Here is a 25,384-nt window from a genome sequence, read left to right on the forward strand (position 1 = left end):
AGCATTCAGCTGGACCCAATTTGCCGCGCAGGGGGTGCCAACCTGTCAATTTGCACGGCACCAGGCCTTTCATCTGAAGATCGCCCTTGATCGGTCGAGGTACCGAGTCAATGTACACAGAACTAACGACGTTGAAGCGTCTCAAGTACTATGCACGCCTATTCTGTTTTGCTTGTGGGCGCTGATGAGCATCCACAGTAATGCGCTTGCATTGCCAGCCATTCAAGGCGCTACAGGTCAGTCGGGCATGGTCTGTCATGGTATGTTCATGGGGCGATTTCCCTAGTAATCAGTCTTAACAGTCGGTCATCCGCCATTCCACCCGATAATCGATTGACTTTTCCCCTGGCTTGGAGCCTTCTTATTTCTTTTTTCCTCCTGTTCTACATTTCAGTTTATGCTCTCTTGGGATAGACGCTGTTCGGAGCTGTCACCTGCCAATCATGGGCGACGCGGTGGAAGAGAGACAAGTCGACACGCCGCCGTTGGCCAAATCTGGTTCTCAAAAATCGCAAAAGGCCGTCGAATTTGCTCAGCAGGCCGAGAAGTTGTCGCATCAAACAAGTCAGGAGACAAACACCTCGGGGAGTGTTGCAGTCGAGGCGCAATTCGTTACTCCCCATGATCCTGTCATCGTCACGGCCGACGGCAATCGACTGCCCACGGTACCGCTCCCCGAAGCCCAGAAACTCAACTTCCTTAAGGAGGAATTGCACGGCCAGAGCCCCAAGAACGCGACTGAAAAAAATAAAGATGCCCAACACCACGGTGCGACACAGGAGACGAACGGGGATCCAACGGTAAATGCGATGCCTCGTGCAAATGGCAAGGCGGTACAGAAATCCGCCGAGGCGCCCCTTCAGAGGTCGACGCCTCCATCGCATACCAACCCCTTGTTTCCCCCTCTTCCTCTGTACGGCCCGGCTTCCCTTCTGCGAGACTTGCAGTGTACGACGTTCCGGGTGTCCTCTTTCTTCCTCAGCGCTGGGTTTCTCGGCGTTATCGTCCTTGGCGCCTTATTTACCAACATACCGATTGTGTGTCGGCGCGTATGGAGTCGAATCACATTGCGCGACCCCGACGCAAGTAGACCGTTTTACAAAGAAGAGATACGGAGAAAGAAGGCGCGACAAGAAATGGACAAGGCCTGGAAACGCAGGAGGTCCCAGGATAAAGTCAGCATGGGTGAAGAGAACCCCCAGGAGAACGATGGATTCGAACCGAGAGAGGGCGGGCCCGATCCTGTCGTTTGCGATGTCGGATACTACGCCCGGAGAGTTGGTCTCGATGTAGAGGAAATAGAAGTACAGACCGAAGACGGCTTCATTATTGACTTGTGGCACGTATACAACCCGAAAGAATACACGAAACTTGATGATAAGGAGCGGTCATCCCGAGGGCCAACCCTGTTTACTGGAGACAACAGAAAGAGACTCGAGAATCCGAAGCAGAAACCCAAATTCCCTGTACTGCTGATGCATGGCTTGCTACAAAGTTCTGGGGCGTACTGTGTCAACGATGAGGATTCACTTGCTTTTTACCTTTGCAAGTCTGGGTACGACGTTTGGCTTGGGAACAACAGGTGCGGATTCAAGCCCAAACATGCGCTTCTGGACTACTCGGACCCCCGCATGTGGTGTTGGAACATTCGACAGATGGGGGTCTTCGACCTGCCGGCATTGACCTCGCGAGTCCTCTATGAGACTGGGTTTGAGAAGATCGGCCTGGTCTGCCACTCGCAAGGCACTACCCAGACTTTCGTCGTACTTGCCAAAGAGCAACGCCCTGAACTAGGAGAGAAGCTCACCGTCTTCTGTGCGCTAGCACCTGCGGCTTATGCTGGGCCACTCATCGGGAAGATGTACTTCAAGTTCATGCGCATCATAACTCCGGCAATGTTCCGACTCATGTTCGGAATCCACGCATTTATCCCCATTATGATGATGATGCATGGCATTATTCCCGCGAGCTTCTACGGCTGGCTGGGATACAAGGTGTTCTCCTTTCTTTTCGACTGGTCTGATACGCGTTGGGATCGAGGACTGAAGAATCGCATGTTCCAATTTGCCCCGGTCTATGTCAGCGCCGAGTCAATGCGATGGTGGCTGGGCCGGGAGTGCTTCGCCAAACATAAGTGCATCCTCTTGACAAAGGAAGAAGCGCGAGCAGAAGATCGGGAAGACGCAGAAACCGATGGACCTTTGGCAGCCCCTAACGACGATCGGAAACACTCTTTGGCCTCGATGTTTAAGTCGGCAACCGATGAAGACCACCACAAGAAGCGGCCCAAGGGGTCGACGGCATGGTACAATTCCCAAGTGCCGCCTTTCGCTCTGTGGGTTGCCGGCAAAGATGACCTCGTGGACGGCAGAAAACTTTTGAAGCGGTTTGAGCGAGGGCGCGAGCCCCACGTCAAAGTCGTCCATAGCAAGGTGCTGGCCGACTACGAACACCTCGATGTGATCTGGGCAATGGACGCCGTGGATGAGATCTTTTGCGAGGTTCGGGAGGTGTTGTGGAAGACGTGCAATGTCAGGGACCAGTGCCGAGTGCCCCGGGGCTGTGAGGATATTCCCGAATGGATACCTCCGGTGGTCGCTGAGGTCGACCCTGATGAAGTTGACCAGTCGAGCAGTGATTCGTCCCCAGAACGCTGAGTGGGCGTGCTGGAGATTTTTTTGGTTGGAATTAATCCTGAATAATGATTATTTACGTATACTTGCATGAAATTAATGAGGGCAATGCGAGCCACGAGTTGGTTGGATTGGGTTGGGTACGAGTACATAGAAGGGTTAGACGGGAGAACATAAAAGGAGGAAGGAGGGTCCCACAGGTAGGGTTATATACGTGGACTACTAGATACACCCAGTAATACACACAAGTTTTCAACGATCTTTGGACTTCAAATCCGACACCTTCAAGCGACCTCGCTATTTCATGCTACACAAACAGACCGAGAGTATCCGCCCCGTGGATGCGTGCCGATATTGCCATGTCTTACGTATCACTTGCACGTGATTTATATCTACAAGATATGCAATTCCTCGACTGTATCCCTCTATCGAGTAAGTCCAGTGTAGGTTGTGAGATTCGATGTCGGCGGAGGGCGAGACTCGATGTGACACCGCATGAGAACACTTGGCTGTCGTTGGATTACACATCTGCACATTACGCAATGTGCAGAAATCCAGGAAATGAATGAAAGGGAAAAAAAACCAAAAAAACCAATGTCTGCTCGAGTACACACATCCAAATGCACGATACGAAGCCGGCCTGGAGTTTGAAGATTGGACTTCGAAGACTGCCTACATTGTGGGTATCTTGCAACCCTCGCAGAGGCCAAGAATCCACTGAATGGCGTCTGGCTGGGCAGTTCTCCAAGACTCTTTTAGTTTCTCCAAACAGCGAGACCACCAGCTCCTATCCCCAAACTCCTTAATATCAATCTTCGACTTGTGGAGACGTCATTCCCAGCGCCGCGGCCTCTGATGGGGGGTGTGGGATATATGCGGACCAAGCGGGTAGCTGTGGGGACTCCGCATAAGTGACTCCTGGTGAACAGATGACACCAAAAAGAGCACTGCAGGTTAGTTCATGCTAGCTTGCACTAGATCCTCGGTGTGAGATACGACTGGATTCCCGTAAGCCAACATCAATCGTTGTGATACCTGCAGTAGCTGCAAGTCTATGATGGCTTACTCGTATTTAAGTGGTACTGGAAGGATCCCTGTCCAGTGATGAGACATGCAGGACGACAAGCTTGGATTGCCAACAGCTTCCACAGGACGTTCGATGGTAACCGGTCAGATGGGACGCTTCGGTGCGGCACAACTTTCAAACATGGCGGGGGGTAGGCTCCTTCCCGGGGGCCGCTATTATGAGTGTCAGATTAGGTAGTCGTAATCACTATGTACAAGCGTGGCCTGCAGCGTTGTTTCCTCCGTGATTATTCACGGGAAGTTTGGATCTCTCTCTTCCAGTATTGACTAGATAGACACACTGCGTCACAGCGCCTCGGACCTCAAGTCATCTCGAGGTTTACCCGAATCTCTCTCTCTGCTTCCGATTCCTCTAATTTTCTGTGCCTATTGAATCATCTCCTGCGACTTTGAACCTCGACGCTCGAGTGAAGTTTCATTTTTAAGGATGGTTATCAAATCCCCCCACCCAGACTTGACGATAACACCGGTTGACCTGTTCACTCTCCTGTTCGAGAGGGATGACAGGCCGTACCCCGAAGATAAAGGCAGGCATGTTTTGAATTAACCCGACGTCCCTGAGACTAACACGTAAAACCCAGAACTCTTCATCGACGGAGATACCGGCCGTTCGTACAATTTCACTCAACTCAAAAACACCAGCATCGAGTTCGGCAAAGGACTCAAGTCGCAATGGGGGTTCAGGAAGGGAGACATCCTCGGCATCTTCTCGCCCAACTCCGTTGACTATCCTCCCGTGGTCTGGGGCGCCATTTGGGCAGGAGGCATCTGCTCGACGGCTAATCCGACTTACACAGTCAAGGAGCTTGCCTTCCAAATGTTAGACTCCAAAGCCAAGGGCATAGTGACGCAGCTGCCGATGCTACCTGTCGTTCTCGAGGCGGCCAAAGAGATTGGTATGCCAGAGGATCGCATCATCTTGATGGGCCATGAGCGAGACCCAAAAGGAAAGTTTAAACACTTCAGCGATATCCGTAGTACCAGTTTTCTGAGTCTGTCTTCCAAAGCCAGCATTGAGCCTAGCAAGGACCTCGCGTTCTTGGTATACAGCTCTGGAACCACTGGTCAGTAATTGTTCTAGAAGTATGTCACAACTCTCACGAGTCCATCGCTGAGAGTCTTTCAGGCCTCCCGAAAGGCGTCATGCTCACCCACACCAATATCGTCTCGAACATCCTCCAAACAGTGGCAGTCGAAGCCCGAAGCGGCTTGCACTGGTCTGGTGGCCCAGACGGAAAAGGCGACAAGCAACTCGGCATTCTCCCCTTTTTCCACATCTACGGCCTGACCGCCATGGTGCACTGCACCGTTCTCGAAGGATTTCAAGTCATCGTCATGCCGAAGTTTGAACTAGAACGAGCGTGCCAACTGATCCAAAAGTACGGAATCACGTTTGCCTACATCCCGCCGCCAATCATCCTGGGCTTAGCCAAACATCCCGTCGTCGACAAGTACGATCTAACGAGCCTCAAATGGCTCAATTCGGGCGCGGCGCCCCTGACCCAGGAGCTTCAGGATTCGGTGTGGGAGCGGTTGACTATACCGACCAAGCAAGGCTACGGCTTATCAGAAACTTCCCCGACGACACATCTGCAGACGGTGCTGGAATGGGCGAAGCACAAGGCCAGTGTAGGCAAATTGGTGCCGAACATGGAGGCCAAGATTGTTGATCTCGAAGGAAACGAGCTTCCTGTCGGCCAGGTGAGTACATAGTCTTCTCACATTGTGTATGTTGTGTACGCACATGCTCATTTTTCCGTTTTAGGAGGGGGAGCTTTGGGTCAAAGGGCCTAACGTCTTCCAGGGCTACTATAACAGACCCGAGCTAGCCGACGAGACGTTCAGCAAATGCGGCTTCTTCAAGACGGGTGACATCGGCTATGTAGACGATAAGGGCAACTTCTACATCACGGACCGGCTGAAGGAGCTCATCAAGTACAGTAAGTCGATTCAGTCTGTCGATTCAGTCTGACTAGTCCGTGAGCCCATCCCCTCATATATGCTGACCTGCCGCAGAGGGCTTCCAAGTGGCACCAGCAGAACTCGAAGGCATTCTCCTCGGCCACGGCGACATCATAGACGCCTGCGTAATTCCAATCTTCGACAACGAACGCTCGACTGAGGTGCCTCGCGCGTGTGTTGTTTTAAAACCAGGCACGGCGCGGACAGAAGAGAAGGCGAAGGAGATTGTGGATTGGTTGGCGACCAAAGTCGCCCCTCACAAGCAATTGCGCGGAGGGGTGTGCTTCGTCGATGAGGTCCCCAAGAATGCGAGTGGTAAAATTTTGAGGAGAGTGCTCAGGGAACAGGCCAAAGTTGAGGATCGAGCCAAGGGGCCGAAATTATAGATAGCAAGGGCGTCTCCTAGCATGCTGGAGCTACGTAAAGTAGTGCATCCTCGTCATGATAATGCACCTACTATGCTCCGAGCATACTTCTGTAATTGTACCTTTCCGATGGTACAATTGAGTACCGATGCATTTGTCCCCTGCGTATGAACTCCATGCAGCGCAAAACGTTTATAGACGCCATAGATGCGTTTCCTCCCCAATGCTTACTTTCTCCTTTATACACTTTAGGGGTTACTATCAGCAGCAAGTCCTTCAACCCAACTTCTCACTCTCCTCCAACAACCTCTCAACACTAAAACTGCCATCCCCCCTCGAAAACTCCTCCAACAATCTCCCCTTCTCCCCCGTCCCCTGCGTCCCCTCTGGCCCATAAAACCGCTGCATAAGCATAACTAACCACCTCGCATCCTCAACCGTGGCGCCCCGTCCCTCCACTACACTGCCCGCCATCAAAACGGCCTGCGCCGGCCCCTCCGCCAGTCCAGAGTCCCAGTAGTGCGTCACGCTCGTGTGCGGCTGCGCCCATTCCCCCCGGGCTTTGTACTCGGCCAGCTGCGTGAAGAGCACCGTCGCCGTGCTGCTCTCGCGGTCGAACACCCACTGCAGGAAATGGATCTCGGCGCCGGCGCCGGGGCGCGGCACGGGAAGCACAAAGGTTGGGTGGCGCAAGGCGGTGGTGGAGATGGAGGTGTAGGTTGAGGTTGGGATGGCGGCGCAGAGGGTTAGCGAGGAGGAGGCGTGCCGGAGCCGCCAGATGGTGGTTAGTTCTTTCAGCGGGAGGGCGCGAACTTTGGGGAGGTCGAGGAGGGAAGAGAGGGGTTTTATGGAGGCTTTGCCTGCTGAGGGGGAGGACGGGGACGGTGGGTGTGGTGACGTTGCTGTTGTGCCTGTCGTCGTCGTCGTCGAGTCCTGTGATTGTGTTTGCGGCGGTGGTTCGTCCGACAGCAGGGCATCTAGACCAGGCACTGACACGCCGTCCTTCTTGCGCACTTCTTGTATCTTGTCTGCGTAGGCTGCCTTCAATTGGTTGATGTCTTGTAAATGCTCCTCGCGCGCCTTGCGTTCGAGCTTCTCTCGGTACTTTTCGATGACGCTGCGCCGCGGTTGCGTGGTAGCTACGAAGCGCACATCCTGAACTTGGGCCCAGCGCCGTTGCTGGATGGGGGCTCGGAGGGTGCGCAGTTGGCGGCCGAGGAGGCTGCTGAGGGCGGGTAGGCGAGATGTTGCCATGGCAGGCCGAGGTTTCGGGATGGGGGCCTCTCAATTTGTAGGAGATGCGGATGGCGCAGTGCAGAATGTGCGGTTTGACAGGGTAGACTGGACCGGTCTAACTGCTATTTCACTCGGTATTGTTTTGCTTAGGTCGCACTGACCCGGTTGTGCAGAGACAGAAGTTCTTGAAGTGAAGGTCGAAATATTTCGGGATGCGATCCGGCTTAATGGAATTAGAGCGCGGTACGTGCGAGCAAGCGGGTCTATACTGTACTCCCTGATGCGCCTTCAGTGGTTTCAAGGTTGGAAAGGACGTCGATCGTCTTACACTCGTACGTATCGTTTTACTTGAGTATTTAACAAATAACAATAAAAATACAAAACAACAAAAAGTCGAGTTGCATGAACAGCCTGCAAACCGAGGAAATCATTTCGAGTTACTTTGATGGGGTCTTCTGCTTTTAACGTTTCTTGCTAGGCTTCTCGACGCCTAGGCTCTCGGACAACTCGTCAACTCAAGCTCCCATTCGCTGCATCGCGACTTATACGTCTGTTTTCGGCAGTATAAAACGCAACTGATCCCGTGGACAATTTCTTCCCCCGCATTCCCATCTCACCACTTCAACGACCTTCTCAACCGGTCAAAATGAGTCTGTTCATGGACTTCGATGGGACCATCACAGTGGAAGATACGATTAATGAAGTGGCGAGTTATGCACTACAAGTTCAGGCCGAACAGGGCGATGACTTGAGGGAGGAATGGGGTACTGTCGTCAGGGAGTATATGAAGGATTACGGCAAGCACGTTGCCGAATACTGCCCGGAAGAGAAGGCGCGAAAGTCACCAACGCATGAAGTCGGCTTTCTGCGAGAACTCAAGACTCTTGAATTGCGGTCACTGGAGCGGATTTATAAATGTCAGGTTTTCAAAGGCATCACTCGGGACATGTTTCGGAAAGCAGGACAGGACGCCGTGAGACGGGGCGTGGTCCAAATACGGCCTGGGTTCAAGGAATTCGTGGAAACCAAGATGAGTGAAGGCTGGAAGGTATGGATCGTATCTGTCAACTGGTCATCGGCATATATTGAAGGCGTCTGCGATGTCCCTGGCATCACTGTCATCGCAAACGAGGTCCAAGACGACGGATCCATTGTTGGCCCCGACATGCTGAACCAAAAAGGAATCGGGTCTCGCAACTTGACGAATTCTCGCGATAAGCTGGACGTTATGCAGGCTATCATCCAGGATGAGTCGAAGCCAACTGTCTACTTTGGGGACTCTGTTACCGATCTTGAGTGTCTCCTCGCCGCGTCAACTGGAATTGTGATTTCGGATGACGAGGACTCGAAACTCCTGAGGACTCTGGGGAGAATCGGAAAGCGCGTCCCTCGTGCGACGCGGCAAGAACCCTACCCAGCGCTTTTCTGGGCTTCGGATTATCAAGAGGTCATGAATATGTGACCAAAGCCGTCACAGCTGATAATGGTTATCTGTGTCGCCTAACCGCCGTGTTGTCACAGCTGAAAAACTCAGGGTGACTACCAGTTAGCAACAAAGGATCAATGATGAATTCTCTTTGAACCGACCCAACCTCGCCACCTCCACCCGACTCTCCCACTAAGGGAGTCAGTGCATTGATGACACAAAGCGCCAACAACTCGACGACAATGAAAAGTTGTAGAACGAATATAGTAGCTAACAAGCCGGACTTCGCAGGATTAACGACAGATTCTAGCAATATATGAGCCAAACGCACATCCTCGTTCATGTTTCTATTATGTTTCCCGCAGACTTCGCGCCAACTCCATACTGCATCCAGCTTCTGAGAGTGGAATCTATTGCACCTATCTACCCTCCATGTACAAATAGACTCCCTGCGACAGAACTTCCAAGACCAGCTACCATGTGTGTATGCAGCCGCCTCATCTTCACCCACTGCAGCCACATCGTCACCGACTCATTCCCCTTCCGCCTCTGCCAAGCTCAGAAAGAATACCTAGCCGGCTTCGGGGCCGAGCCATGCAAAACCAAAAGCCAACACGGATGGGTCTCGCGCAGGTGGCACAGTAAGTGTCCCAAGTGCGTCGCTCTGGACGAGGCGCTGGGACAGGCCAAGGATATAATTAATAAAGCCAAGAGAGCCCTCGGGGAGAATAATGCGACTTATCGCGCTGTTCTGATTGAGGTTGGCATTAAGCTACCGGATGAGGGCCCTTTGGATGGCAATGGTGACAATGGTGACAAGGGTAAGGAGTGTGGGGGGGAAGGTGTTAAAAATATCGAGAATGAGGAGAAGAAGCGTAAGGAAGAGGAAAAGAAGCAGCGTAAAGAGAAAGAAGCTGCTGGTATTGCAGAGTTCTTGAGGAAGAGGAAGGAGGACCCAAATGCTGCCTTGTATATGTAGGTCAGTTGGCAGATAGAAACGCTTGACTGCCTAGAGAGCCTACCCACTCGGGAAACCAAAACATTCGAGTGCCTACTTCAGGTACTACCTGCTTCATACTACGTTATCAGACTAATTCAAGGATTAACTTCGCTGATCTACAGAAATGCTATATCTGTCACGGTCCACCACAATGCGTACACCGGGAGAATACCTTTTGAGTAATCGAAAAGTGATGCAAATACGTTTGTTCATATCCACCGAGGGTAAAATGTCGCCCATGACTATTATGGTTTACGAGCACATGGAAAACTGTACGATAAAACGAACACCCTAAACAGATAAGGTAATCAAGAACTGAAGATGGAAATTCTAGATGTTGAGCATCCTCAGGCCATGCCTGACCATTCCAATCATCTCTCCGTCATATAGAGATCGGCGCGTTTCTAGACGAAAAGAGGGTAAATCTATAACTTTGGCCTCCGCGAACAACTCCTAATCATGCTGGTAACTCAATGCGTTCGGTATACTCTGAGGTTATGCGTGAGCATACTGGAAAAGTAGGCAGCTATAGACGTTGATATCCACAAGAAACCCCTTACCCCACACTGATCTGATGAATTATTTTGCTCGCCCGGGACGATCCGTGTCATTGGTTCAAAAATGAAAAACACACAAGCGACACTGCATAGTTTCAAGCCAGCTGGGCGTTGCATTAGCTGAAAATACGCTCATAACTATTTCTCATATCCACGTTTCTGTTGCAAGGGAGGCCCTGGCAGAGTATTCCAGCCGTATGGTCGATGGGCTTGGCGTATGACACAACTTGCTTGCTCAATGGAGGTTGCAATACGCTTAAAGAAGCTTGTCCACCAACACGTGTTTATACTTGTCGTCGTGATGTAACCTTCAGAACTACTTGACTGACACTTTTGGGTCATGATGATGACGAGGGTGCGCAGGGAAAATGCGGAGAAGGCGGATAAGGGTGAGTGGAAGGGGAGGAAGAAGATGATTATGAGGAAGTTTGCTCCTCTCTGGCTCTCAACCAGTCCATATCTCACGTTTGTAGTTCTGTGTTGTTGAATTCATGCACTATTTCTCGTTAAAATGTGAAATTGGTTTGAGAGAGGGGGGGTTCTGGAAGCAGATAGGTTCAGCCAGTGTGCAGAGATGATGAACATAAATAGTGCTGCTAAGGGGTTGCACTGACCCGAGATGACAGGACAGAGGCTGTCGGGTCTCCATATGATACAGAGAACCAGGCGCCAGCTATCACTCGAGCTTGCGCAATACTAAGAAATATGAGAAGATCTGCTTCACCATGGACGTTGAACATGTTCCAATGCAAATTTTTTATCATCATGGGCCTTGCAAAGCTAGGGATGCCTCTCAGTATAGCCAAACATTCACAAATCAAACTGGCTCATCCCCCAGGCCCATCCTGTGGCAATGCGGAGGGTATCATCTATCGTATAACTAACTATACATTCCAAACACCGAACTCCTATTTGTGGCCTTGACTCCTGAGAAGCACGCGTGTCCCACTCTACTACATTACATCCTCCATTTCCTCATCGCCATCAAATTCGGAATCATCATCGTCTTGGTCGGGTGCCGCTTCTGCGGCCTGCGCATCTAGGCTGTCATCCTGACCGTACTCTGGTCTAAGCTCCCAGTGGTTGGCAAAGGGACCGCTCTTGTGCAAGACGGCCACCACATCCAAGTTCTCGCGCAGCCAGGCCTCGGGCTGATTCAAATTTTGCTTGAACGCCTTCAGTGTCCAGTACTTGTACTTCTTGAAGGCTGCAAAAATCTTGTCGCGGATGACAGCCTGGTCCAGACGGGCGGCTCTTTCTTGGTTCGCCTTTTTGGGCTTGGCCTTGGGATCGGCAGTACGCTGTGAGTGTTTAGTAGCTATTCGCATCAGAAACACACAACATATACTTACAACAAAGCCGCTAAACTTTTCGTTGCCTGCCGCAGTACCAGCATGGATGAGACCATTTGTCAGTACTCTAGCTCCTGCTAAGATGCTCGTCGTAGCTTTGGGTTTCAGTGCGTCACTTGCTCTCATGGCCAGGATATGCTTTGTTTCCGGCGTCATGACAGGCTGGCAGTTCAGCTCATGTCGGAATCTGCCGGCTAGCGCTGTCTTCTTGGGAATGGCTTTCCTGTAGTAAGGCTGGTATCGGGCCTTGCGACCAGGCTCGGTCTTTACATTGTTGTCTTGCGGTCGCTGCGGCGGCTTAGGTCGAAGATGTGCAGGAATATTACTGTTAGCACCTTGAGCCTTGGACTTGTAGCCAGGTAGGTCTTGCTCGGTAAACATGAAGGTGTTGAGCAGATTCATATCCCTGACCTCAAGATTGTACTCCTTAGGAACAGTTTGGTGCGTGGAATTGCCCGCATCGAGGAGCATGGCCAAGCGCGTATGTGTCTGGCCCTTCTTATCTGTTTCATCCCATTGTCGAATTGTACCAATCTGAATCTCGTCGTCGTCCTTCAGCTGGGCCCATTGCTCGTAGAGATACTTGGGTATGTGTGTTAAATACACACTCCCGTAGGGATCGTGGGGTATGTTCGGATCGTAGAACTCAAGGTCGCCAGCATCTTCGTAGATGTCGTCATCGATAGAGGCGACAGGCGAAGCCGTACCCATTCGAACATCCTCAGGGTCGGGTTTGATGGCGGGTTCTGCCTTGACTCGACCCGCAGACGCCATGATCGGTGAGTGCTTCAGGTTGCAGCAGTTGAGAATTGGTGTGTTTATTTGCCCTTACGTCGCTTCCTGATATGATGCACAGTGACAAGATGTGCAGCAGCTAAGCAGCATCACCAAAAGCAGAATGTGCAGGATGGACAAAGGCTTGAAAGAAGCTCATCAGCCTTTCGCAGGGGAAAGAATGCGCATGCATTTGCATTGGAGACCCACATTGAATTACATAATCTTAGATTGTCAGACACTGCCGTGGGGAGGAGCCGCATTCACCATTTCGTGTCTGGACAAGATCACAGTCAATACGAGTCTTTTCTTTGTTATGAATGATTTGAATTAAGGACGGGAGAAGGAGTTGTGAACAATTTCTGATATTCATTTTGGACATCCCTTGATCTGCATTCTGTACGAAATTCCCTTGGAGCTGCTGCTACTTCCAGCTTCATAGCATGGTTTGTAGTTGCCATTATTGCAAGAGTCGTGGCACGTGCAGAACCGCGCCTACCATTGCCACAACAATTGTACCTTTGAATATCCCGTTGGCAAACTGAGGAACAACCCCTCGCTGAACAAGAAATATTATTCCTACCAGATAAAAAGGACAAACAGGAGTCAAGTAGGGTATCCTGATCAGCTTTTTTTCTTCTCTTTTTTTCTCCTGGCTTTACGTGAACAGCTTCCTGATCAGGAATTGCCACTCTTTACACCTAAAAAAAGGTTGCGCAATTTTAGGTGGCGCCAGGTACTTATTTAGCCACCCCTCTGAAGTTCATAAGCCTAGCCGAGTTTTTCACCTTCATCTGAATCTTTATTTGGCAATTTCTGTTACTCACCACAGCCTCCAGCAAGCATGTCGACACAAGAGGAGCTCGATCTGATGAACCGAATCAGCAGCCTAGCTGGTACGTAGAACTTGGTTCGGTATTCTCTAATTGCATTCACGAACAATTTCAGGTCGAATCAATCGTCACAAGGCTCAGCAGAATGACCCATCAAGTGGTTTTGTGAACCATCCTCCCCCGAGCTCGAATTACCGTGGATCCTTCCGCTCAGCCCCATATCCTCGTGGAGGCTACCGCGGCAGTGGTCGTGGCCGCGCGCCGGTTTACCGAAACAAGACGCTGGTCTTGAACGGTCAATCGCAAACCAGTCCTACCGACACGAGCGAAGCGAACAGTCCATCTTGGGTCTCGAAGACGGATCGCCATCTTCAACTGATCAACAGCGCAGTCTTCGAGAAAGAGTCGCAGAATCGCACTCAAGCGATCGAGCAATCTCTTCGTCAGAAGCGGCTCCAGAAGGACCGGACGGAGAAAACTCACTTTGCAAATTATCTGCGCCACAACGCAAACACCGCATCATCATCAAGCTCTTCTAACACAAACTACGAAGTCACAGTAGATGGCATTCGTTTCCAGGTCACCAAGCAAGGCAGTAAGCTCATTCGAGCACCCAACAATCCCGCTTCAACCACTCCGCGAGTCGCCACAATTGGAGGTGTTAAGTTCCATCGCACCAAGAATGGAAATCTTGTGAGACACGGAATCGCGAGAGCCCAACGGTACGTAATTCTCGTTGGCGAGAAACGTCCACTGACCAGAAACAGGCTGGCTGGTGGAATCAAGAAGGTCGATGTGCCGTGCAAGACCTTCTCGTGGACTGGTATTGTCTTCTCCAAAACTTGAGATCGCCAACCTTGCGACGACACTGCTGGATGCGGTGTGGTAAGCCCCCTGAGCCGCGTACTAACTGCCCTTTTGTCCCCATTTAGGTTCTTGCCCCAAGGGTCCCCTATGCCGATATACCCACGACCCCACGAAAGTAGCCATCTGTCGAGATTGGCTCGTGAAGGATGCGTGTCAGAACGGCGAAGCTTGTGATCTCGCCCATAACGCTGCGGAAGAACGAACACCGCTTTGCTTGCACTTCGCGAAGGGGCGGTGCAACAACGCTTCATGTCCCTACGTTCATGCCGAGCACTTGCAGACGGATCTCGTCTGCGGGGCGTTCGGAGCGTATGGATACTGTGAGAAGGGATCGCAGTGTCCTGATCGCCACGTGTTCGAATGCCCTGATTTTTCCAACACCGGTGTGTGCACGACGAAAGGATGTAAGCTTCTTCACAGAGAAAGGGCAAGCGTCCTTCGGAAGGCTGCAGATCACGCAATGGACGACGTGTCGAGCGACGACGACGACACTGGTGGTAGTGAGGACATAGATTCCGATGAAGTAGAGGAGTTCATCGGCACTGATGACGTGGAGGATATGGACTTCTCGACGCAGATGGACTACATCGGCTTTTAATAGCCATAGCGCAAGGCGAAGCGAGCTATTACGGTGGTGCAATCCCTCGAGGAAGCGCCTGTGATAACTGGACGCACTAACATTTTAGGTCTCTGTAGCATTCATTGCCTGGAGGTCGCACAGCCGTTGCAGCCACGCTCTGATTCATCTACATATTGATGACTTGACAAATGCTTGGAATTTGAGGAGAACTGCATGGCTGCATTTGGTTGGCGTATGAAGCACCGCCTTGTTCGTACTTCCACTTCAGTGATACCCTGCAACGACATTGTTCGTCCCAAACTTGTATGGATACGATACCCCAGTGGTAGTCGTACAGACGAGAAGAAGCATAGGAAGATAGACAATTGAAAAATGCACGAAATTTAGTTAGCCCATTTCGCTTGCAGTGAGGCCCATTGCGGGGCGTGCCAAGTCAAGTGATATTATTTGTACGACGGGCCTTATTTGACTGGGCGACCTTGCACAACTCTCCGCCCCCCCCCCCCTCCTCCCCTCCCCCCTGAGCCTATGACGGAAGACAAGACGAAGACTAGTCCTATATTCCCATGTCGTTTACTGCACCTTATTCTCACTACATGTGGGCCAGTCATTTTGGCACCGGGTTTGAGTGGTTTCAGATTGCAGCTGCAAGCCCCAACGTTGATTAAAGCGACCAGCATCTAGGCTCGAGCTGCTACGTAATTTGCATTGTTAGGTATTGCCAGTGGACAAGGTCATTCGCTGGCTGGCCACTGCAATCTTCAGGAACGGATACTAGTTGCTAAGCGCTGACTGCCCATTGTGGAAAGACAAGTCCAACCAAGACCGGTTACGGTGCGGTCGCGCTGCAAGAACTGCTTGCATTGCCCAGTCTCGCTCAGCCACAAAATGGGTGCCCGCTTGCACCCGCTGTTGGACGGCGTGGCCGCGGAGCTGAAATGACTTCAAGGGCCAAAGCACGGCGGTCGACTGACGAACTTGGCAAACTCATTGAACTCGTTGGTCTATTCGGTATTTCCTGGTATTGTACTTTTACTACCTCATTCTACGGCAGTCAGTCCGCTTGCGATCTCACAGTTTGATCCAAGTCTTGTTGGGCAAAGCGACAGCCACAATCAACAAGTCAACCTTGCGTTTATTTCCACGCTGCAACCATGGGTCTCCGTGAGATGCTCAAGAAGAAAGATCGGCTGGATGATGGTTACTCTACCGATCCCGAAACGGTGGGCAGACTTGCCGCGCCCGAGTTCACTTTCATCCGATCAGACACGCACACGCAGGAGGTCATCTACCCGCCGACGGGCCCGGAATCAAACACGAGCGACGACGACAACAATGCTTACCTGACGGCGCGGGACTCGGACAGCGGCCGGCCACCGCGCCGCAGCCTTGACGTCTTCAAGTCCAAGCCGCGGGCGCGTGGCAGCAGTGTTTCCTCGGTCAAGAGCGAGTCGGGTCTGGGGTTCAAAAAAGAGAAAGACAAGGATAACGACGACAAGAACGACGCCGGCGCGGGTAACGGTGGCAGGATGATGAGGCCGGCGTCGACGACGAGACGGCTGTCGCAGCGGCTGCGTCTGTCGCGCCAGCCCAGCACCTCTGAGTACGTGCCCGAGGACCTGCCGCAGATCCGCCTGCCGCTTGACGGGTCGGGGCTTGACAAGGAAGTCGCCGAGCTGCAGTGGGAGAACCGCGCCACTATGCTTGCCCAGCAGAGCGAGAAGAAGACGCGCAGTCGTTCGGCCTCGCACTCGCCGGCGCCTCAGATAGCCAAGCTGAACTTGGGAGACGATGCTGAGAACGGTAGTAATGACCGCGCGGCGCACGGCGGAACAAACAGCGGCATCGTATCGTCGCAGCAGACAGACGAGGATATACAGGAGGCGATCCGGCTGCACGAGGAAGGGTCGCTCGAACAATCTACCCAGTTGTTTGGCCGGCTTGCTGACCCCAACGGGGCTAATAATCCCCTGAGTCAGGTGTTGTATGGTCTTGCCTTAAGGTGAGTCTTAATCTGCCCTTCCATCACTGTTTGCTGTGCCACTCGGCCAGCTCTACGCAGAACGCCGCCTCCGGCACAAGATTCCCCGTGATGTTGGGAGAAGGCAAGCATCGTCGAAATCTGAATGGCAACGATCATATGCACATGTACGGGGCTGACTCTCGACAACTATCAGACACGGATGGGGCTGCATACCAGATCCGGAGAATGCTGTGACGTTCCTCTCAGCAGCGGCGTCCAACGCGGCCGTGGTCGAGAACATGGCGCTGCAAGCCGGACTGAGGAAGGGAGGCGCCGCCAAGGGAGAACTCGTCCTGGCCATTTTCGAATTGGCCAATTGCTTCCGGCACGGCTGGGGAATCAATAAGGACCCCGTAGCAGCAAAGCAGGTGCGTCTACATCGTGATAGGGACATGAACGAGAGGGAGAAAAGAGAGTCATAGACACTGCGGCATGAATCGATCGTTGGGAGGACATATGGCTGACAAATTACCTGCGCGTAGTACTACGAGACCGCTGCCAACCTGGGAGACACAGGTAAGTGGATGATAGCTAAGACTGGGACGCTTCCTCCCCTACAACGGCAAAATTCGCAATAGGCTGACAAGCTTGTTTTCCGGTTCCAGATGCCATGAACGAGGTCGCTTGGTGCTATCTTGAAGGGTACGGCTGCAAGAAAGACAAGGTAGGTCACGTCAGGCACGAAAGCGTTTTACCATCTTCCCAGCACCTTCCACGCGTCACCTGCCCTGTTTCCGCCAGAAGCTGAATGACCACCTCGTTTCGTTCGTCATGATCCCATGGGAACAATGAGCCTCATTGCTTTGGGTCGTACGGCTTGCTGGGCCTCCTGGCTTTTCGACCCTCGGGGCTTCAGTCTTGTCCTGTAGGAAGAGCCGGAAAAGTCCCGTGGGATGGACTGGGCAGGGTGGCATGTTTATCATGATCTCGGTCGTTGGGCATCAATGAGGTTAATGTACCAGTTGCCTAAATCGAGATTGGGCGATCGATCCGGGAACTTGGTTTCTTTTGTTTCTCCCTCCCCCTAACCAACCCCACGCCTGCGGCACACCCAACCAAGATCACATGAGGCTGACTCCATGTCCTTCCCCCAGTTCGCTGCGGCTAGGTACTACCGGTTGGCTGAAAAGAACGGAAACAAGACGTTGGGTAATTCCTGGTACGTTGTCATCTTTTTCCGTTTCACGACGCTTTTGTCCGTTTTACTTTCAACCGTTTCGTTTCCCCTGTTGTGTATTGTGGCGCCGGCAATTCGAGCTGCAGGTCGTCGCAGATGACTGGTGCGAGGCGCGCTTGATAGGTCCTCGCTTGCCCTCCGGACTTTCGCCTTACCCTTGGGTCTGGATTTATGGCCGCCTCTCCTTACTACCTACCTATTTACCTACCTGCTCTCCCAACCAATGGGTTCTGTCCGCGATCGGTCCTCCTGATTGGAGGCCAGACAAACCACGAGCACTTCTCGTGTTCGACCCGGGGCAGCGAGTCTCCTTTCCCCATGGTGATGCCTGTCCTATGAAGTCGCTGGACATCTGACGCCATTTCTATTTGGCTTTAATGCCTCATGTTCTATTTCTGTATTTTTCGTCAACTCAAAGCCGAGTCTTGCGTTTAAGCTGTTGCAGTTTGGCATTGGCTCACGAAGAAATTGCGCATATAGGATTTACAAGGACAAGTACGTGCAGAATCCGGACGGAAAAAAGAAGTAGCCCATGGGCGACTAGCATTATGGCGATTAGCAACGCTTCTGTTAGCTGGCCGGCCGGTCGGTCGGTGTTGCAATCAACAAAGATCAGGCGGCACTCACATTGGCTCTCTCCGTCTCACTCGACAGGGATGGGCACAAAGGGGGGAAATAGTGAGCGAGCACTCATTAGCCGTAGGCGAAATAGCCTGCTTCGTCCCAGGTTGGTTGGTAGCCCCAGGATGGGATGGATGGAATTCCAAGTACATAGACAGACGCTGTGCAGCGTTTTTCTGCATACGATGGATTGTGCAGGGGAGGAGGTAAGAAGAAGGAAAGGTATCAAATGACTAGAATATGAGGGGGCACACACTGCATCATAGGCATTTGGTGGTACTTTGGATTGCATTATCGGAGGTTCGGGATCAGGTTAGGGCAGGTCGGGCTCGCTTTTCTAATTGTGTACCGGGATTGAGATTGGATGGGGAAAAAGGGAAAGGCCAAGGGCGTTCTGTCTCTGGGTTGGTAATCATCGTTCGATTGAATAGTCTTCGATAAAAATGCGACGGCCACGGGGGCTCCAAGGCTCTAGCTCTCGCTCTGTGCATCGCCACTCGAACGACGTGAGGTGGAACGAAGATAGCCTGCTAGTCTGGGAGCGTCTGCTGCCGTGGCTGCTGCTATTGAGCAGAGCGCTGACCTGACCCAAAATAGACCGGCCGAACAACCGGCGTTGGAGCAGCAGCAGCAGCTCGCCAGACTTCCTTACATGCAGGGCCAATGCGGCAACTTATTTCCTCCATTTACTGCTCGTAGTTCGAACAAGCAGGGCCAAGAGAGAGAGAGTGGTTGAGTGACAAATACCCCCCCAAGACCGAGACGGGAGCACAATTATATTTATCTGCAACAAGTATAGTCACTCAAACGTTGCACCGAATATCCACGTCTTTACCACCACCAGGGGGCAGCAGGTTCGAAGGAAATCTGCAACTGTCACTCGCGCTTATACGCGTTCCAGGGGCGGGGCAGTGGTGTGTAACGTGTAACGGCCGCCGGTGCTGCTGGTGCTGATCATGATCATACGTAGGGCTCGTTGTGGCTTGTTCAGCTGTCGGGAATTTTCTTTTACCTGGCGTCCTTTCTCAGATCATGGCTTCCATGTGCTAACCAGGAAGGATTGGTGGTGCGACCTGGCAACCGCCTGGTTGCCTTATAGAGTAACCCGCCACATGTCAAGTTCGACTGTTATCTTATTTCCTTGTCTTTCCCGTCTTCTGCCTCTTTTTTTTCGTGTGCGGGCAGAAAATAGAAAGGTTTCGACCGGAGCCGCGGAGGCGCACAGGTGAGACGTACGGGCTGTACTCGGCGACGACGCCCGTATGCAGTGAGCGTGAGCATGGAGCAATGAGCATAACCAGGATGCCAGTTTGTGTTTGGGTATGCAAGCAGATAAGTGGACGGAGAACAGACGACGAGGGCAGGGCCAGGAGGCCACAGGGCTGGCTGGCTGATCACAGATTACAGATCTATGCTGTACCTTGCCGTACAGTATTATGTTTTGCGAGCGAGCGAGTTTTATGACTACCGCGCAGAAACAGAAAGGGGCCGACCATCGGAGGGAGTGCAGCGAAGTGAAGTGAGTGACCCAGTGAGACATCGAAGAGATCGAAAGAATGCAAGTAAGCGAATCAGAACCGAAAGTGTATAAACAAGCGAGCACCATCTATCTACAGGTTACGCAGCGAAGCGAAATTCTCGGAGGAATTTGTAAATGCAGACGGGGAATGTGGATGCGAAGTCCAGTGACCTTAACCGTCTGTAAGTACGTGCGAGGCGCGGATGTCTTCTGCCTTTCTTCTGCAAGGTTGGGCGTTCCTGGGGAAGATAAGTACTTTTAGTTGAGATCGGGAAGTGGAGTTGAGGAGTGCGAAGGAGAAAATCTACCAACCATTCATCGAAGAAGGTGTAAGTCGCAGGAAATGCACCCTTGTTCTATCGTGTCTTCCGGTATCTTCCCCCCGACGTTCTGCAGGCTATCGGCATAGACGTATCTGACTTACACGATGATCATGACGAATGATTCCCGGTCTTTTGATACAAGCCCAAGGACCTAATCGCCGATTCTGGGATGATCTTCGTAGGGCATCATTTTGGGATCATGCGAACTCTTTTGGTAAGCCCAAAGCAGGACAGGTGCCTGCTACATAGGGATGTATGTATATGTGTTTACATGCATGTCTGTGATCTGTGATTGAATTTTAGGTCAGGAGAGTATCTCTAATATTGCATCACCACCACCACCACCACCACTGCGCAGACAATTAGACCATAGCTGCCCTGAGTAGAACCCGTAGACCCGTCACCACACCACTAAAGCCCTCTCTGAAACATACCTAGAGAGCAGAAGAGGTGGTGGCATGTCACCCCGAAAATAATTGCTTGGTTGCCTACTCTACCTACCGGCTGAAGGAGACACGTTGTTATTTGGGCATCGGCCTGACTACAATAGCACCTGAATCATACCCCGCAACCTGACCTCGCCAGCTGCCCGCCACGAGATCGTATCACGCAGAAGAGCCAGGGCCAGTACGCTTCGAGTGCTCTTCGCCCCTCGCGTGGTGGGCAAGATTGCTGCGTATCTCTGAGAGAATGCCTCAGTTATCCCCCAACCCAGTGGAAAAGCTGCGCCAATGCAGGTGCTCTGCTTCATGCTTCTGCAGCTGTCTTACATCCCTTCCGGGCAGTCGCATCACCCACCCATTTCACCTTATCTTCAAGCATAGAATGTGCGTGGCTTTGTCTCGCACATGCATTTACAATCGACCTACCGACAGCGAATTCAAGGTCGGGCACACCAGCTGACGGCTCCTCCACCCCGCTAAGATCTGCCTGTGACGCAGCTGCAGAATTGGAGATGAAGGAGGGATGGGGACGTTACGATGGGAGAGCGAAAGAGAGAGAAGGATAAAGGTGCGTGCGTGTGGGTGTGTGGGTGGGTAATCTATCTAATCAACGCTATCCATACATGTAGTACTGCGGGGAGAGGACTGGCCGTCCGTAAGTCCGTGGGTTCATGTAAGTCAGATTCTTGACTAGCAGTGAGAGCCAGAATTGGCAGGTGTTTCAAGGTCCCAATCGGACATCACTTTTTTGAAGCAAGTATCGCGAAGATATGGAAGCATTTTTGGGGGAGTTGAGAATAGAGATGTTTTGTCTCTTACTTCATTGACAGTTTGGTTTGCTAGCTACAAGATTTTGTGGAAAGTTGGGTCACTGGAGCCATGCCTCCCCATCTTTGGCCGCTGTTGCGCTGTTGCGCTGTTTACTATTGTTGCCCTGCTGTCGTTTCTGTCGATTGGCCGATCTTCTCGTTCTCGTGATTCTCATATCCAAACAAAAAAAAAATTTGTGATGATCAAGCTCGAGCCTCTCCATATCGTTCCATTCGTTCGTGGTCGTTAGGAAAAACGTCAGCCAATGCCTCCAGTGTTTGTCCTCCCTGAGGACTGTCTGTGCCTGTCGTGAGACATTATCCATCATGCTCCTTCCTCCTCCGGAAAACCCCCCTGCCTTCGTGCATTGCCCTGTTCATAGATCTCTCTCTCTCTCCGATTTGTGGTGCGAGACGTAGGTAAGACGAAATCAGGTCTCCCGAGCTGCGGTGAGACTCCCAAATTACAAGCCTAAGTCCTGATCCCATAATCGTTATACAAGAAGCTGCTGGCTCAGCCAGTGTGTTTCCCCAACCTCCAGGTTCCCAATGCACCACCCCCTAAAAGTACGAGTATATTGCCCATGTTTGTGATACATGGGCTAACCCAAAGAATAAGAGTAAATCAGAGTAAAAATCAAATGCTGGCTCGCTTGCTAAATTCTTGACATAAATAGGAAAAAAAATAAATGAAATGGCGGAACAAAGTAGATAAGGTGTTGTCGGCGTGCGTGAGCAGCTTTTTGGTCTGGTAGCGCTGTGGGGCGGGTTGAAGTGTATGAATAGGAACCGAAACAATGAAGTAAATTTCAAATGACATCATATTCTCGTATCTTCATCAGGAATTCGAATCGGCGCCGTGGTGCGAGTTGGCATCGGCCACCATCTTGGCGAAGTTCCTGACAACGTCGCCCGGGATCTGATCCCAGAGTAGTGATCTGGTGTATACTTCGGCCGCGGATTGTTTGTCGTTATTGCGCATAGAGGCGAGGGCGTCGGCGAGATTCCGACGGCCCTGGCTTGTTGAACGCGTGGGCGGGTTCTGAAGGAACTCCTGCGAATTGACTCCGTTGTATTGCGCGGCGGTGAGAGAGAAGAGTTGCTCATTGGACTGCTCTTGCGTCGGCTGGGTCAGAGAGTCGCTGAGATGGCCTAGCATGGACGGAGCGACGCCGTGCATGTTGACCGACGATGCCGAGGCCCAGTTGGCTCCAGAGGGTTGAGGAGCGGCAGGGCCCATGACATTCTCGGGGTTTTGGGCAACACCGGCATCCTTGAAGATGTTCTCGAGGAGGGTAGCTGAGGCCTCTCGCACATCCTCAGACACGCGCGGGATACTCGGGGTCGATGGCGACCGGTTCGAAAGGACGAAGGCGCCGACGAGGAACAGCATAAAGAGAAGCCCACCCTGAGTGGACGGTTTGTCGACTTCGGAAGGCAGATTGACCTCTTGCTTCTTGGTCGGGACGATCTGCACCTCCTGCTTGTCGTCTTGTTCCATCTGGAAGTCACCCATGAAACCCATGTTATCCCACGGCGCGTCCATGGTCATGCCCTCCATCTCATTGAACGAGTTGGAGAAGCCGTTGTTGTTGGCCATGGGCGCACTCTCGAGTCTCTGGACATGGTCGGTGAGCACGCTGACTTTCTTGCGCAACTCGCCCGTCTCGATGGTGTGATTTGCGATCAGGTCTTCCTTCTCCATTCTCAGATTCTCCACCTGGTTTTGGTAGAACTCCTTCTCACGGAACATTTGCTCGAGCTTCAAGTTGAGGTCGGCAATTTCTTCCTCCATGCCGCTGATGACGACCGTGTAATGCTTCTTCTCATCCTCGAGGCGTTCCGTGTGCATCTTCTTCCTTTGCCTTGAGTCAAGAGCGGCCTGTCGATTGCGCAGAAGACGTTTCTGCTGCTTGAGCTCCTTGATCTCCTGCTCATCCGTCGATTGGGCAATCAGGTGGTCAATGTTGCTGAGATTCCGTTCGGCCGGAATATCGAACCTGGCGTTCTTTTTCCTGATGCCGTCGCCGCGCCGGAGCTCATTATGAGACCGAATCGTGGGGCTCCCAGGACGCATCCGCTTGGCCATGGACTGGTTCTTCATGTCTTGACCCATCCAGTCCTTCTGCGGCGATGTGGGTATCGAGTGGTTTTGGGATCCAACGGCTGGGAAGAGTGCCACCTGGTTTCCGGGGTTGCTGAAGGGGGTTTGCATGGGCAGAGGGCGCTGGAAGAGAGAGGCGTTGTCGTACTCAGCAGAGAGGGCGTCGTACTGTTGCAGGGGAGTGCATGTGCCGGAAGCCTGACCCAGAGACCATTGTCCTTGCGCGCCGTATGCTTGTGACTGATCAACACGTGTGAATGGGTTGTTGTTGCTGTTGTTGTTGTGGTGGTGCTGGTGGTGAGGTTCCAGAAAGGGGTTGTTTGAGGGTACGGATTGCATGTCGACCGACTGCCAGTCTTCCGTCTTGGGCGAGAATAACGAGGATGAGACAGCAAACGAATCCCTGCGGCTGTTGGCCATGGGCGGTGACATTTCCAGTCCTGAGTCTATGGTGCTGTGATCCAAAATGTTGTCGTCAAGGATGCCGTTGTCTTCTTCTTCGAAATATTTTTGCGCATGAGAGGTGTCAACGGTGAGCGGGCTAGACCTATAGTAAGCCGGCATCTGGTATTGCGCCACCATTGCTGGTCTTTCTGTGGGATGTTGATAGAGAGTGGGACTGGAACTGGCGGGTGTCTTCGAAGAGATCAGGATTGATCTATATTGTCGTGTTAGTGGGCTCTAGCGGTGTGTGGGAGAACCGACAGTGGGTTCGCGAGTTGGATGAGTGAGTATGCGAGGGGTTGTGTGAAAAATAAAACCAACAGCAAAGACGCAGTGTTGGGCTATTCAAATTGAGCTCGTCAGAGTGTTTGCGAAATTCTGGCAGTCACGCAATACGTCGACTTTGCTCTGAACGGGTTCAAGTTGTCTGCGAAAAGAGACACAATGGGATGGGCAAGTCTCAGAAGACGGGATAAGGTTCCGTGATAAGAGGCTGGTAACTCTGGCGGGGAGAGCGGGAAGTCGGAAGATTTAAAAGAGAAGGTGGGAAAAAGCGGGTTCAGACTCACTCTCTTCGGTTCGTGCTTCTTGTATGTAGATCAGGGTATAGTACTCTGAGCTCTGGCCGGGTTCTGTTAAAAAACCAACGCGGGCAGAGGAAAATGATGGTTATGTGAAATTGAAGTTCGCGCTGAATGTTCGACAATCACAACAATGGTGATGCTAAGTTGTTGCCCTCTTTATGATGGGGGCGGATGCTGCTTGTTGCTGCTCTGGTGGGTTGGTGGGCTGGAGGAACAGACTCGTACTTAAACAGAGCGATATGATCAGGTCAGAGCAAGGTCAGGTTTTCTGACTCCCAGATTCGATCTAGAGGTTACGGAATCGGGGTACAAAGTACGAGAATACTGCCATGGCTCTCTAGTGGGGAAGCAGAGTCCGCAAGACCAGAAACCGACGAACGGAAGTGCTTGTACTTGGCATGGCGGGTGGGTAGATGGTGTGGGAGGAAGACGTGGGTATGACCATATCTGGTGTGGCAGGTCGACTATGCTACCAAAATGCCAAAAACAGGCTCCCCGGTTTGCATACTGGACTCTAGACGAGCCAAGAGAGAAGGACACTGGTGCGCTCTCCGCGGTCAAACGTAAACGGGTCCTTGCCAACCCAACCCGTTGGGAGAAACGGCAGAGGCATGGACCGTGAGAAACGTAGGAGCTCTACTTGGTAACTTGCACCGCCATACCCTA

General features: G+C 52.1%; 9 protein-coding genes across 9 annotated transcripts; 6 read left to right on the forward strand and 3 right to left on the reverse strand.

Moving 5' to 3' along the window:
• Window positions 1–443: 443 nt before the first annotated feature.
• BCR38DRAFT_340424 (sterol esterase) lies at window positions 444–2,657 on the forward strand (the record flags this gene model as incomplete). Its single annotated transcript, XM_040855789.1, has 1 exon — window positions 444–2,657. One exon carries the CDS (start codon window positions 444–446, stop codon window positions 2,655–2,657), a length of 2,214 nt encoding a protein of 737 aa, XP_040717248.1.
• A 1,284-nt stretch (window positions 2,658–3,941) lies between these two features.
• Window positions 3,942–6,408, forward strand: BCR38DRAFT_429796 (putative phenylacetyl-CoA ligase). The gene is made up of 5 exons (XM_040859990.1): window positions 3,942–4,246; window positions 4,301–4,783; window positions 4,846–5,420; window positions 5,485–5,659; window positions 5,736–6,408. The coding sequence occupies exons 1-5, from the start codon at window positions 4,147–4,149 to the stop codon at window positions 6,065–6,067; spliced, it is 1,665 nt and encodes a 554-aa protein (XP_040717249.1). The 5' UTR covers window positions 3,942–4,146; the 3' UTR covers window positions 6,068–6,408.
• On the reverse strand, window positions 6,323–7,300 carry BCR38DRAFT_339973 (ATP11 protein-domain-containing protein; the record flags this gene model as incomplete). The annotated part of the gene is made up of 1 exon (XM_040855738.1): window positions 6,323–7,300. The coding sequence occupies one exon, from the start codon at window positions 7,298–7,300 to the stop codon at window positions 6,323–6,325; it is 978 nt and encodes a 325-aa protein (XP_040717250.1).
• Window positions 7,301–7,893: 593 nt separating this feature from the next.
• On the forward strand, window positions 7,894–9,029 carry BCR38DRAFT_429798 (HAD-like domain-containing protein). Its single transcript, XM_040859991.1, has one exon. The coding sequence runs from the start codon at window positions 7,929–7,931 to the stop codon at window positions 8,742–8,744; it is 816 nt and encodes a 271-aa protein (XP_040717251.1). The 5' UTR covers window positions 7,894–7,928; the 3' UTR covers window positions 8,745–9,029.
• Window positions 9,030–9,186: 157 nt separating this feature from the next.
• On the forward strand, window positions 9,187–9,687 carry BCR38DRAFT_408242 (uncharacterized protein; the record flags this gene model as incomplete). The annotated part of the gene is made up of 1 exon (XM_040858246.1): window positions 9,187–9,687. The coding sequence occupies one exon, from the start codon at window positions 9,187–9,189 to the stop codon at window positions 9,685–9,687; it is 501 nt and encodes a 166-aa protein (XP_040717252.1).
• Window positions 9,688–11,218: 1,531 nt separating this feature from the next.
• Window positions 11,219–12,391, reverse strand: BCR38DRAFT_340215 (transcription initiation factor IIF, beta subunit-domain-containing protein; the record flags this gene model as incomplete). The annotated part of the gene is made up of 2 exons (XM_040855765.1): window positions 11,219–11,566; window positions 11,618–12,391. 2 exons carry the CDS (start codon window positions 12,389–12,391, stop codon window positions 11,219–11,221), a joined length of 1,122 nt encoding a protein of 373 aa, XP_040717253.1.
• A 788-nt stretch (window positions 12,392–13,179) lies between these two features.
• Window positions 13,180–15,062, forward strand: BCR38DRAFT_429802 (uncharacterized protein). The gene is made up of 4 exons (XM_040859992.1): window positions 13,180–13,287; window positions 13,340–13,946; window positions 13,992–14,047; window positions 14,157–15,062. The coding sequence occupies exons 1-4, from the start codon at window positions 13,236–13,238 to the stop codon at window positions 14,687–14,689; spliced, it is 1,248 nt and encodes a 415-aa protein (XP_040717254.1). The 5' UTR covers window positions 13,180–13,235; the 3' UTR covers window positions 14,690–15,062.
• Window positions 15,063–15,825: 763 nt separating this feature from the next.
• Window positions 15,826–17,971, forward strand: BCR38DRAFT_339589 (uncharacterized protein; the record flags this gene model as incomplete). The annotated part of the gene is made up of 6 exons (XM_040855711.1): window positions 15,826–16,133; window positions 16,227–16,673; window positions 16,849–17,062; window positions 17,177–17,210; window positions 17,300–17,358; window positions 17,789–17,971. 6 exons carry the CDS (start codon window positions 15,826–15,828, stop codon window positions 17,969–17,971), a joined length of 1,245 nt encoding a protein of 414 aa, XP_040717255.1.
• A 4,453-nt stretch (window positions 17,972–22,424) lies between these two features.
• Window positions 22,425–24,272, reverse strand: BCR38DRAFT_456879 (bZIP transcription factor; the record flags this gene model as incomplete). The annotated part of the gene is made up of 1 exon (XM_040861970.1): window positions 22,425–24,272. One exon carries the CDS (start codon window positions 24,270–24,272, stop codon window positions 22,425–22,427), a length of 1,848 nt encoding a protein of 615 aa, XP_040717256.1.
• Window positions 24,273–25,384: the final 1,112 nt, after the last annotated feature.

This window comes from Pseudomassariella vexata, assembly GCF_002105095.1.
Source record: "Pseudomassariella vexata strain CBS 129021 chromosome Unknown BCR38scaffold_5, whole genome shotgun sequence".
Taxonomy (NCBI): domain Eukaryota; kingdom Fungi; phylum Ascomycota; class Sordariomycetes; order Amphisphaeriales; family Pseudomassariaceae; genus Pseudomassariella; species Pseudomassariella vexata.

What these genes read in the sequence shown, in the direction of transcription:
- BCR38DRAFT_429796 (XM_040859990.1), top strand. Translation starts at nt 4,147, where the DNA reads ATGGTTATCAAATCCCCCCACCCAGACTTGACGATAACACCGGTTGAC. An exon ending in GCCGTACCCCGAAGATAAAG is followed by an intron (nt 4,247 to 4,300) that starts GCAGGCATGTTT and finishes CGTAAAACCCAG; the next exon opens with AACTCTTCATCGACGGAGAT. An exon ending in GAAGGAGCTCATCAAGTACA is followed by an intron (nt 5,660 to 5,735) that starts GTAAGTCGATTC and finishes GACCTGCCGCAG; the next exon opens with AGGGCTTCCAAGTGGCACCA.
- BCR38DRAFT_429798 (XM_040859991.1), top strand. Translation starts at nt 7,929, where the DNA reads ATGAGTCTGTTCATGGACTTCGATGGGACCATCACAGTGGAAGATACG.
- BCR38DRAFT_429802 (XM_040859992.1), top strand. Translation starts at nt 13,236, where the DNA reads ATGTCGACACAAGAGGAGCTCGATCTGATGAACCGAATCAGCAGCCTA. An exon ending in GGAATCGCGAGAGCCCAACG is followed by an intron (nt 13,947 to 13,991) that starts GTACGTAATTCT and finishes GACCAGAAACAG; the next exon opens with GCTGGCTGGTGGAATCAAGA. An exon ending in CAAGACCTTCTCGTGGACTG is followed by an intron (nt 14,048 to 14,156) that starts GTATTGTCTTCT and finishes GTCCCCATTTAG; the next exon opens with GTTCTTGCCCCAAGGGTCCC.